At 34.9% G+C, this 13,504-nt stretch overlaps 1 protein-coding gene across 3 annotated transcripts in view; it reads left to right on the top strand.

Moving 5' to 3' along the window:
* CNTN1 (contactin 1) overlaps positions 1-13,504 on the top strand; it is a 362,269-nt gene that overhangs the window by 221,985 nt on the left and 126,780 nt on the right. For all 3 annotated transcript variants that reach the window (XM_032420205.1, XM_032420204.1, XM_032420206.1), the window contains 5 exons: positions 1,651-1,775; positions 2,436-2,553; positions 9,437-9,587; positions 12,661-12,788; positions 13,106-13,281. In XM_032420205.1, the coding sequence (XP_032276096.1) occupies positions 1,651-1,775; positions 2,436-2,553; positions 9,437-9,587; positions 12,661-12,788; positions 13,106-13,281 (698 nt within the window). The remainder of the gene's footprint in view (positions 1-1,650; positions 1,776-2,435; positions 2,554-9,436; positions 9,588-12,660; positions 12,789-13,105; positions 13,282-13,504) is intronic.

Genomic DNA, 13,504 nt, shown 5'->3' with positions numbered 1-13,504 from the left:
TTTCTAGAGCTTACAGATCTGTTTTAATTCATACATATTAAGAAAACTGCATTCTAGGTTCTTTTTTTATTTTATTATGTTATGTTAATCACCATACATTACATCATTAGTTTTTGATGTAGTGTTCCATGACTCATTGTTTGCGTATAACACCCAGTGCTCCATGCAGAACGTGCCCTCTTTAATACCCATCACCAGGCTAATCCCTCCCTCCACCCCCTCCCCTCTAGAACCCTCAGTTTGTTTCTCAGAGTCCATAGTCTCTCATGGTTCATTTCCCCCTCTGATTTCCCCCCCCTTCATTTTCCCCTTCCAGGTTCTTAGCAGAGGTCTAAATGTCTAATATCTAATTCCTTAGAAGAATCAAGGTGACAGAGCAGATATTTATAAGGGAATATTATTAAGGGAGCTATTATCTCTCCTTTACTAATCAAGGGCACTCAGTTTTTCTCTTTTGGTCTAATCAAACAACCAGAAGGTTACATAATTAAATCATAGATAGAATGTATCAAGTTGATTCAATTACTTAGTCTTCTCATTGTATTTTTTAATGTGATATTTTGTGTCACCTGTTTGAGGCCAAGGCAGGGAAGGGAAGGTGCTCATATTCCTGTTTTATTGCCAAGATTGTGTACAAAATAAAACCTCTATCAATTAACAAAATATTCTTATCAATATTTAATTTTTATAACTACATGTTACAAAAATGTAATGATAAGTGAAAATATACTAAATCATTATAGTACTATAAACATATATATATATATATACATATAATATTGATGGGGTTCAGTGAGATCATAAAAATGTTTTCTGTTCTTTTTTATGTGTATTAAATACTTTCTGTAAGTTATATATATTATTTTGTCATAAAATGTATATACCAAAGTTTTATTTTTCAAAGAAAATAAAATACTCCCTCCACTCAGGATTCTCTCCTCCTACCTCCTTCTTTATTTTATGTTAATTTGTTTACCTACATTTATTTAAACTATTTAACTTAAATAAATGCTCAAAAAGATTATCACATTGTTCATTTGCTTCCTCTCCAAAAATATATTTTCTTTTGGGAAATATCTAGCATTTTTCTCTAGGTACCAGAAGATCAGATCATCAATTTCACTCAAGCATAGATTTCAGCAATTAAAGCTACTGTATGATCAAGCCATTTTTCTAATCCTACAGTAAGATGTGACTGTGGCTGCTAGCTGAAAGTTACATCAAAAGGAGGAGACCTGAGGCAGTGGGAAAAAAATGTGATTCTTTATTCTAAAAGGGAAGACAGAGTGTCATAGTCAATGAAGACATAATTCTTTAAAACCTTAATTGTCATTTTGAAAGATTTAAGTTATAAGAAAAAGATCAATTACTTTAGTGTTATTCATGAATTAGCTCTCTAACAAAACATGGTTCACAAAGAAAAATAATTATGAATTGAGTTATAGTTACTTCATGTTGTAACAGTGTAGGATAAAGTTTACCTGAAGACCTATGGAAATACAATTTCAAAGGCTCTAACACTGATTTTATGGCATATACGATATCTGGTATATTCTCCATAAGGTCAACTAAATGTAATATTTGTACTCTTGAGATTATTATGAGTGTTGAGATTTGCATTTGACATTTACAATGTTCTTTACTTTTCAGCATTTCCTGAGTGGGTAGAACATATCAATGACACAGAGGTGGATATAGGCAGTGATCTCTATTGGCCTTGTGTGGCCACAGGGAAGCCCATCCCCACAATCCGATGGCTGAAAAATGGATATGCGGTATGTATGTTCCATTGTTTTGCAGTTCTTGAGTCCATGTTCAGGCAACACTTCCAGTGGCCCTGGGATAAATTTAGCAAGAGAGTCAACAGAGTAAGGGTATCTGGGCCCTGAGATAAAAAAGTCTTCTAAAAAAGGCAAACAAGAAAGTGAGCATAAAGTATCTTCTTTCAGGTTAATCAACTGTCTGCAATCTTATGTCTACCTTCTCTCTCTTTCTCTCTCCTTATTTTTCCCTTTGTTCCACATTTTACCCTTCTTCCTACTCATCCATCTCTACTACCTGATACTGTCCTCTCTTTTTTTGCCACTGTTTCCCTGACCCCACAGAAACAGAGGTAAGAGGGAAGGTTCTACCTTTAGCCCTGGGGACAAGTAACAGCAGTGGGGCCTTTTTCTACCTTCCCTCTGTAATCTCCCAGCTGGGCCAAGAGGGAAAAAGTGGACTCTCAGCTCAGTAGGATGAATAGCACAAGAGCCACTGGGCATGGTAAGTGGGTTTTACTTTCCCATGCCATGAAAAACCTTCCGTATTTGACTTAGTTAACAGTGGGGGCAAAATAACGTATCTAAATGAAAAGTCAAACAAGCCCAGACGTAAATAAAACGTGTATATTAAGGTTTATCAAGAAAACGTGTTTTACTTTGTGTTCTTTCCAGTATCATAAAGGGGAATTGAGACTGTATGATGTGACTTTTGACAATGCCGGCATGTACCAGTGCATAGCTGAAAACACACATGGAGCCATTTATGCAAACGCCGAGTTGAAGATCTTGGGTCAGTATTATTTCTAGTTTCTGTTAACGTTCAGCAAGAGAGCAATGCATTCAACAATGATCATAGGGTCTTGAATTGCTAAAGTTAAAAACTTTGAAAATGGGGTTTGGAACAGGATGATATTATTGTGTTATTTTTTTTTTCTTTCATTAGAGAACAGCAAATAAATTAGAGGCAACACAGAGTACAATAGTCTTAAAACATCTTTAAGCAAACTTTACACATGCCAATTTTTACAAGTCTTGTTCTCTCCTGTGTCTGGGCTGTTAAATACTGCTTGAAAATCACATTGATGCTTCCGCAATGCATATGACCCAGGCTTAGATGGATCTTGGGCACTTGCTAGTTTTAGCATTCTTTGGATCTCATGCCCTGCAGTTGCTATTTAAAATCTTTAGGACATTCCTCAAGCTCTTTACCCCACTCTGACTCCTACTTTGGTATTGCTTTTCTACTCCTCCATGAAAATTGAAACCCTTTGAAATAAAATATTTCAATTTCTCATCCCTCATTCAAAAGTATTTAAATCTTTACTACACTTGCCCTTTCATATTCTCTATCCAGAGGAATAAGTATCTGTCCTTTCCAAAAACAGGCGTACCTCATATTATTGCACTTCACAAATACTGCATTTTTACAAATTGAAGATTTGTGCCAACCCTGCATCAGGCAAGTCTCTAGGTGCTATATTTCCAACAGCATTTGCTTACTTTGTGTCTCTGTGTCACAATATTTCAAACTTTTTCATTGTTATTATATTTGGTATGTTGATCTGTGATCATTGGTCTCTTTTTATTAACATACAATGTATTATTTGTTTCAGGAGTACAGGTCTGTGATTCATCAGTCTTACACAATTCACAGTGCTCACCATAGCACATACCCTCCCCAATGTCCATCACCCAGCCACCCCTTCCCTCCCACCCGCCCCCCACTCCAGCAACCCTCAGTTTGTTTCCTGAGATTAAGAGTCTCTTATGGTTTGTCTCCCTCTCTGGTTTTCCTCTTCTTTCATTTTTCCCTCCCTTCCCCTATGATCCTCTGTCTTTTTTCTCAAATTCCTCATATCAGTGAGATCATATGATACTTATCTTTCTCTGATTGACTTATTTCGCTTAGCATAATTCCCTCTAGCTCCATCCACATTGTTGCAAATGGCAAGATTTCATTTTTTGATGGCAGCATAATATTCCATTGTGTGTGTGTGTGTGTGTGTGTGTGTGTGTGTGTGTGTGTGTGTACCACATCTTTATCCATTCATCTATTGATGGACATCTAAGTTCTTTCCATAGTTTGGCTATTGTGGACATTGCTGCTATAAACATCGGGGTACACGTACCCCTTCAGATCACTACATTTGTATCATTTGGGTAAATACCCAGTAGTGCAATTGCTGAGTCATAGGGTAGCTCTGTTTTCAACTTTTTGAGGAACCTCCATACTGTTTTCCAGAGTGGCTGCACCAGCTTGCATTCCCACCAACAGTGTAGGAGGATTCCCCTTTCTCCACATCCTCAACATCTGTCGTTTCCTGACTTGTTAATTTTAGCCATTCTGACTGGTGTGAGATGGCATCTCACTGAGGTTTTGATTTGTATTTCCCTGATGCCGAGTGATGTTGAGCACTTTTTCATGTGTCTGTCGGGATCATTGTCTTTGATATTACTATTGTAATTGTTTTCAGTCACCACGAACCACACTCATATAAGATAGTGAACCTAATCAATAAATGTGTGTGTTCTGATTGCCCCACCAACCAGCCTTTCCCCCATCTCTCTCCCTCACCTTGGGCCTCCCTATTCTCTGAGACACAAAAATATTGAGATTAAGCCAATAGCCTCTAAGTGTTCAAGTAAAAGAAAGAGTCAGACATCTCTCACTCTCACACAAAAGCTAGAAATGATGAAGCTAGTGAGGAAGGAATATCAAAAGCTGAGAGAGGCTGAAAGCTAGGCCTCTAGTACTAACCAGTTAGCCAAGTTGTGAATGCAAAGGTAAAGTTCTTGAGATTAAAAGTGCTACCCCAGTGAACACATGAATGATAAGAAAGCAGAACAGCCTTATTGCTAATATGGAGAAAGTTTAGTGGTCTGAAGAGATCAGACCAGCCACAACATTACCTTAAGCCAGAGCTTAATCCAGAGCAAGGCTCTAACTCTTCAGTTCTGTGAAGGCTGAGAGAGGTAAGGAAGCTGTAGAAGAAAAGGCTAACACTCTTGTTAGGGGCTAATGCAGCTGGTGACTTTAAGTTGAAGCCAATGCTTATTTGCCATTCTGAAAATCATAGGGCCATTAAGACTTATGCTACATCTAATCTGCCTGTGCTCTGAATGTTTTGTTGCCATCCAACAAAGCCTGGATGACAGCACATCTGTTGACAACATGGTTTACTGAGTATTTTAAGCCCTCTGTTGAGAAACACTGCTCAGGAAAAAATGAATTCTTTCAAAATATTCCTGCTCCTTTACATGGCTCCTGGTCACCCAAGAACTCTGACGGAGATGTACACGAGATTAATGTTCTTTTCATGCCTACTAACACAACATTCATTCTGCAACCCATGGATCAAGGAGCAGTTTTGACTTTCAAGTTTTATTATTTAAGAACTACATTTCATAAGGCTCTAAGTGTCACAGATGGTCAATTTTGTAATGCATCTGAGCAAAGTAAATTGAAAAACTTTTGAAAATGATTCACTATTCTAAATACCATTAAGAACATTCATGATTCATGGGAAGATGTCAAAATATCAACATAGGCAAGAATTTGGAAGTTGATTCCAACCCTCATGGATGACTTTGAGGGGTTCAAGACTTCAGTGGTGGAAGTAACTATAGATATGGTGAAAATAGCAAGAGAACTAGAATTAAAAGTAGAGCTTGAGGATGTGACTGAATTGTTACAATTTTATGATAGTACTTGAGTAGATGAAGAGTTGCTTCTTATGGATGAGGAAAGAATGTGGTTTTTGAGATAGAATCTACTCTTGGTGAAGATTCTGTGAAGATTGTTGAAATGACAACAAAGGAATTAGAATATTATATCAACTTAGTTGATAAAACAGCGGTAGGGTTTGAGAGGATTGAGTCCAATTTTGAAAGAAGTTCAATTGTGGTTAAAATGCTATCAAGCAGCATCACATGCTGCAGAGAAATCTTTCATGAAAGGATTAATCAATCAATGAGAGAAACTTCAGAGTCATCTTATTTTAAGAAATTGCCACAGACACCCCAACCTTCAGCAACCACCACCCTGATCAGTCAGCAGTCATCAACATGGAGGCAAGACCCTCCACCAGCAAAATTATTATGACTAGCTGAAAGCTCATATGATGGTAACATTTTTTAGCAATATTTTAAAATTAAGGTATGTACATTGTTTTTTTTTAGACATGCCACTGAACACTTAATAGACTATATAGTATAGTGTAAACATAACTTTTACATGTACTGGTAAACAAAAAAACCCCTCATTTTTCTCGCTTATTGTGATATTTGTTTTATTGGGGTGGTCTGGAACCTAACCTGCAATAGCTTGAGGTATGCCTGTAATCCCTTTACCTCTGCCCTATATTCATTTCTTCTCCCTTACTTCATATGAACAGGTATCTCTTCTCCATGTACATATGTGTGTTCATATTTCTCATGTAGCCTCTTCTTCATGTTTTATTCTTGAATTCTCTGCACCTTTGTCTTTGGTGACTCCATGTTTTCTTGGAGAAATAATCTCCCAGATTATTTCTTCTCAATTACTTTCATTTTCTTCTCTTTACCCCTTCCTTTGCTCAGTTAGAAATCTTGCTTGCTCCCAGAGTTCCTTCTATGATTCCATTCTATTCTTTTCTTCCCTTTTTCATGTATTCTATATTATTCTTCTTAAATTATTGTTATTTTCAAATTTTTAAAAATCCTGGATAATTTCTTGTTTTCCTCCCATTAACTATCAATGATTCTTTAATTTATATCACTGGCCCAGATTTTTATCCTCAGCTTCAAGCTCAACATAAAGCTTCCTAATAGAAATCTTCATTTGGTAACCTCACAAATAACCCAAACCTAGTGTGTCTGAAGCTAAATTCATTATCTCTCACCTGCATCCACATTGTCTCCTCGAAAATTCTGTTCTATAGAATGACACAATTAACTACATCCTTTCTTCCTATTACATCTACTAAATTTCTCAATCTTACTCCATAAATCTCACATTCTCTTTACATTCATTACAACTACTTTAATTAAGGTCTTACTGTATTATGTCTTTCTCATTTTATTTGAAGTAGCTGTCATCAGCTTTATTCATATGAATCTAGATAGCCAGGTTTTCTCTTTTACAACCAAAAAGAATACCAAAAAGATAAAGCAGTGACTCAGTATGGTCTATTTTAATATTGCTACACCAAAGGGAAATTCTTTAGAACATTGATATCACTACAAATTGAGTGACACTAAAAGAATATGAAAGGAAATGAGATAATTGCAAGAAATTATTTTTAAAAATTACCTTTAAAAAGAGTTGAGGCTGGGGCACCTGGGTAGCTCAGTTGGTTAGGTGTCAGACTTGATTTCGGCTCAGGTCATGATCTCAGGGTCCTGAGATCCAACCCCATGTCAGGCTCTGCACTGAATATGGAGTCTGCTTAAGATTCTCTCTCCTACTCCCTCTGCCCCTCCATGCTAGTGCTCACTCTCCCTCTCTAAAAGTAAATAAATAAAAATAAAAATGAGTTGAGGCCTTCTTAATTTTAATTTTCCCTGCCTCTTATTATAAGGCTGAGGATAATATTCCATTTATTCCCCCCAAAGTAAAAATTCCTTGCTAATATATTTAACCTAGCTTATTTGGGTATCAAGCAAACATTCAGGTTTAGTCTTCATGCCATATTACTTTGGTATGAGGTGCAATAAAATCGTTTTGACTCATATAAGATATGAGGTGACTTTAAATGCTTTCCCAAATGTTAACATTCTATTTTTTATAAAAATTTGTTTGTCATCATACATTACAAAATTATATGAAAATTCAACTGCTCAGGCTGAAAGATCTCTCCATATTCAAGCACAAAATCTTGTAATAATTTAATGACTATTATTGTAGTAATTAAATAAATAACATTTTCAGCCTGAGAGCAATGTTTCTGGGCATCTTTATATTTGTTTCCATCTATTTTTTGTTTACTACCTTCAGAAATAGTGTTTCTCTCTCTCTTTTCTTTCGTTATCTAGGTAATTCATTTATTCATCCACCAAATATTTTTGGGAACTTATTCTACACCAGATACCATTCTTTTAATAGGCCCAGTAAAGAATGAAAGAGACAAATAATTCATGTCCTCTTCTTCATTGGGGGAAAAATACTCCCTTATTTTTTTCCCGCTTCTAAAATATATAGGAACATAGTCTAGATTCTGTCACTATAAATTCAAGTATTAGTTAAGTATGAAGTCATTTAAACAACTGTACCAAATCAACTATTTCATTAAAACTTAACTGACTCAAGAAAAATTCTCATTTCTAGATGAATTTAGATTTTTAAAATATAATCCCATTAGATTTTCTCTCATATTTGACAAGCAATATGTCACCCAAAATATCTATTGAGCCTATACAAAATACCACACACTGTGTTAGGTGTACAACACAAGTTGGTTGGTTACTTATTTATTGTTAATTATCAAAACTCAGGTTAAAGGAACAATGGGATAAATTAAATCCTTGCCATAGAAAGTGTGTCCCACAGGGCAGCAGGAGCAAAAGCAACACCTGAGGGCTTGTTAGAAGTGCTGAATCTCAGGTTCACCCCAGGCCTACTTAATCAACATTTTATCAAGATCATCAGATTACTTTTATGCACAGATAGAATTTGAGAATTTGAGACTAGAGGATGAAGAGTCAACATCTGGATGAAGATGCACTTGGGCCTAGAAAAGCCTCCCAAAAGGACACAGTTACATACAGATGATTGGATGTGCAAAAATAAATGGATGGGATTCCCCAGAAGTCTGCTAAAATACAAGGAGGTTGAGAAATGAGCCAGATGTAGGAGACCTAAAGAAAAATAGAGCATGTCATCAATAAAGTAATCTTTTATGAGACTCTGTATCCTATTTTCATAATTATTGTTCTGTACTTTGATATAAGGGGAAGCTATACCTATAGCCTGTTTCCCTCAATTATTTGCATCCATCACTCCCATAGCTGTTTGCAGGTAGGTCTGAAGGCAGAAGTCTTTTTATTTTGGTATCTCATAGTGTCTGCACACAGTTGATGCTCAATAAATGTGTGCATAGTGAAGGAGGAATCATTGTTTAATGAGGAGAGCATGCTTGCAAATCAGAAGAAAATTGATTCAATTGTGAATCCTACCTGATGCTGCCCGGGGTACCTTTGGCAAATTATATAATTATAATAGATATCAGTTCCCTCATTTGTATACTGGAGACAGTTCACTGAAAGTGTGGTTGAGAGTACTGATTATGACCATATGTTAGTGTTAATAATGGTGTTCAAATTCCTCCAGTCTTTCACTTGATTTCCCTTGTGCAATTGAGTCAAAACAACTAAATTAGATGTTACCTTCAAGGTAAATATATACATAGCATTTGATTGTAACTAAAATTTATAATAATTAATCCTGTTATCACTAAGATTTGTACATATAAAATGGGTGAATTTTATAAGTAAAATATACATCAATAAAGTTATTAAATAAAAGAAAAATATATTAATACTAGGTATGGAATGTCTATTGGTTATATCTGATAATATTTGGTGAGATTAATCTTTCCTGGTGATTATTAATCAAAATAATAAAAGATGGTATAGAAGAAATGTGTTTTTTTTTCCTTTTTAATGAAAGAGAAAAATAATAATTTATTTCCTTTTAGCTTTGGCTCCAACTTTTGAAATGAATCCTATGAAGAAAAAGATCTTGGCTGCTAAAGGAGGAAGGGTCATAATTGAATGCAAACCTAAAGCAGCACCTAAACCAAAATTTTCATGGAGTAAAGGAACAGAGTGGCTTGTCAATAGCAGCAGGTCAGTTCAAAAACTAGAAATCCAATTGCAATTTACTGTTTGGCAAAGTTCATTTTAAAGAGGGCTTTAAAGAGGACTAATGTAAATGTTGGTTGTTCTTCCTTTTCTCCACAGAAGACATCATAATTCTAAGATAAACAGAGGCACTTACCCTTCACTCTTATTATCTGTTATAATCAGTGTTCAATTTTTTAGGTTTCTATAATTTATAAGGAATTTAGAAAATGGAGACTCAGAAATTTTTGGTAAATTGCCCAAGGCCTCAGAAAAAAAATGAACAATGGGAATAAAATATGATCTCTGACTTTTCCCCTTGTAACAAGGCCTTCTGTATCCATTTAAGTTTGTTTTAGTTTTATGCAGTTAGCCTAATAAGTATTTCAATAGGAAAAATTTTTTAAAAAGGTGATTCAAGAATAAATCACTCCTTCCCATCTTTTTAAATTAACAGGAATTTCTCATCTTCCTAATAAGCAGACCATTACCCGCTTTAAGATAAAACATAAAACTGAAGTTCCTAACAAGATAAAACATAAAACTACTTCCTAACAAGTAGACCAGTGGTAGCTTTAAGATAAAACATAAAACATGTGACTTGCATAGTATTTATTTAAAAACCACACTGAATGGTTTCTTTAAATTTCCTAGAGGAAGATATAGTAATACTGAGTACTAAAGTGCAAAAGTACTCAGTTGAGTGCTAAAGTACAGAGAAAAGAAAGCCGGGATAGGAAATGGAATGTGAAAGTGAGGGAGAAGGAAATATTCCAGGCAGTGAATATTTAATAGTAAATATTTAATATTTATATTTACTTTACTAAATATTAATATTTAAACAATTAGATTAGATTAGAATAGTAAAGAAGCACGTACAAAGGGCCTGGGGCAGAGAGTATAGGATGGTGAAGAATGTAAGACCTAAAATCAATATGGTTTGTCCTTAGAGGAAAATGGAGAAGAGTTTTAAGAGATGAGACATAATAATCCAGATCATCAATAATGTTTTTTGCTAGGGGGCTTGAACCTCATCTTTGAGTAATGGAACCTGTCTAAAGGTGTAAATAAGGGAGAAAATGTAGATTTTTGCCTAATAAAGGAATATTCTAGCAAAAGTATATAAGAGATATTCTTCACAACAATCCAAAAAAGTAGGTAAGATAGGTATTATTATCTCTATTTTGATGTATCTAAAGGCTGGAAAGGTTAAAGTTAAGCCTTTTGAAAGTATATTGATAATCTCCAAACTGAAACTTGAACTTGTGGAATGAACCCATGCCAACACAGTTCTCTTATTAAGGATGATCACAAGTATGGCTGTGTATGGGACAAAGATAGGTTGGGTTGGGGAGAGGGAGTACACAGGAACAGCAGTTATTTCCCTGAACAAATTAACTTTTAAAGTGAATATGCTTGACTAAGTTTTTAAGACTTTAGCAAAATGATGCTAGAAGAATCAGTGTTAAAGGAAGAATTAATTTGTTTGATTTTCTGATGAAACATTTAACAATCAGACAATGAGCAATGCAGAGATGTGATCAAAAGGTAGTCCCATTTCTAGGTACTTACTCCTGCAACAAACTTGTGACACAGCACTCCCCCTTAGACCCACCGTTAACTCTGTCCCCTAAATAAAAAATAAAAATTAAAAAGTTAAAAATCTTGCTCTGATTCTGATGAGGACCAATGAATGGTACAAGTCTCTCCAACCAAGGATTTCTTAGAACCATGTTTCATGGACTTATTTTTCCTAAATATCAACATGTGTTCAAAAAAAGGAAAAGAAAGGACTGGCTCCTAAAATCTTACTATTTTAATCCTGTCAGAATATTTTTAGTCTTTGAATCAAATTGTGTTACTTCTTGACAAAAGAGTCTATAAATCCAGTTTTCGCTCACTACTTTAATCCATTCATATTTTAGGTTATAAGCACCACTTTATAATAGATACAGTACTTCATGTAAAAATCAAGTTAAATATTGTAAAATAGTATGCATAAAGAAAAGTTCAACTAATAAATTATTTTCAGAGAAATAAAATATTTCTGTTTCAAACTAATATCCAAGGAGTAACCTTCAAAACTGTCTTTAAGCCTAACTATAATCTCATTCTGATTAATATAATTACAAAAATTGGTTCCACATTACAGAGTTACTACAAGCACTTGATTAGTGGCTTGTAAATGATTTATGCAATATTTCCAATCAGTAGAGAGGAAACATAAATCTTGATGAATTGTAATTAGGTTCTCAATTGTATGATTTTACTTTGGGCTAAATGATATACCTTCTACAACAGAATTTATTTGTAGTTGTTCATTTCATATTTGATGGACTATTACCAGCTCTAACGTGATCTTTATCTGAGCCATTTACATGAGAGTATCTCCAAAATTCTTTTCTTCTCTGGAGTTAGTATGCTCTAACAGTTAATGAATAAGATGGAAGGATAGGTTAGTAAGTAAAACTGAAGTATGTCTGATGGAATGCATATTAGGAGAGAAAACCTTGGAAGCGGTATGGGATGGAGGGTGGCAGGACAGCGGCAGTGCCATGTGCATGCACGTGTGTGCACGCATGCATACAATACTAACTATAATTTAGCAATGCTTTGCTGAAGGTGCAAAACCCTGTAAGATTGTCAGGCCTGAAAGGGAATCAAAGGACTCTGGCTCTTACTATGAGTGAGATAGAAAGTCACTGGAGAGTGTTGAGCTCTAGAGTGCTATCACTGAGCAGAAGAGTGACATGATGTGACTTACATCACATAGGTCTTCATGTCTGGCTGCTATGTGGAAAAGAGACTATGGCCAGGCAAGGGTGACACAGGAGACCAGTTAGAAACTACTGCAATAGTCCAAGAAAAAGATGAAGATCGCTTTCTTAAACAACTTGTCAATGCTGAAAAAAAAATATTATAAACAAAGGCTAGGATGTTTCATCTTAAAAAAATCTTACCATCAAGTAATTTGTATAAAATGTAATGATCAGAAGATAGTATTTGTAATCTAAGACAGAATAATAAGATATTTCATTAGATTAATTTTGTGAAGAATGTATTTCTTTCATTTGAATAGAATACTCATTTGGGAAGATGGCAGCTTGGAAATAAATAACATCACAAGGAATGATGGCGGTATCTATACATGCTTTGCAGAAAATAATAGAGGGAGGGCTAATAACACTGGCACTCTTGTTATTACAGGTAAGAAACCATTTGATTAATATTGTTTTTTTTCTAGTTTAATAGTGCTTAGTTTCTAATATTACTATAAGACATGATTCAGCACTAAGCTTCTAAGACATTTCATGTACTGATAAGTTTCCATCTCAAAAGCCTTTGGGGCAAATCTCTTGCTTAATGAAATTGTTCCTGGAATTTGAATCTGAAAACATCTTTCTCCCTTTGCTCAGAGAAATAAAAATATATTGATTTTTATTCTTTTAATGTGCCAGATAATATGGTATCTAATATTTTCTTGAATTGTGCTTTCCTCCTTTTTTTTTTTTTTAAATATATAGATCCCACCCGAATTATATTGGCCCCAATTAATGCTGATATTACTGTTGGAGAAAATGCCACCATGCAGTGTGCTGCTTCCTTTGATCCTGCCCTGGATCTCACATTTATTTGGTCCTTCAATGGCTATGTGATCGATTTTAACAAAGAGAACATTCATTACCAGCGGAATTTTATGGTATGTGTTTTAAGTCTCATCCGATTAACATTCCAGTGACCCTATGTGACTGCAGCCTATTACTATAATCATTTACAACACTGAAAAACAGGCAAAAAAAGCTTGTCATGGGTTTCCTTATATTAATTGTAGCACTCCTGAACCTTTTTAAAAATGACTAGCTATAAGGATTCTGGTAGAGATATTGATCAATAAATATTTATTGAGCTTTAGGTCTATTTTT

Source organism: Phoca vitulina, unplaced genomic scaffold, assembly GCF_004348235.1.
Source record: "Phoca vitulina isolate PV1807 unplaced genomic scaffold, GSC_HSeal_1.0 scaffold23, whole genome shotgun sequence".
In the NCBI taxonomy this organism is placed as follows: Eukaryota; Metazoa; Chordata; class Mammalia; order Carnivora; family Phocidae; genus Phoca; species Phoca vitulina.
Note: the sequence above shows the minus strand (reverse complement) of the source record. Positions and strands in the feature narration are given on the sequence as shown.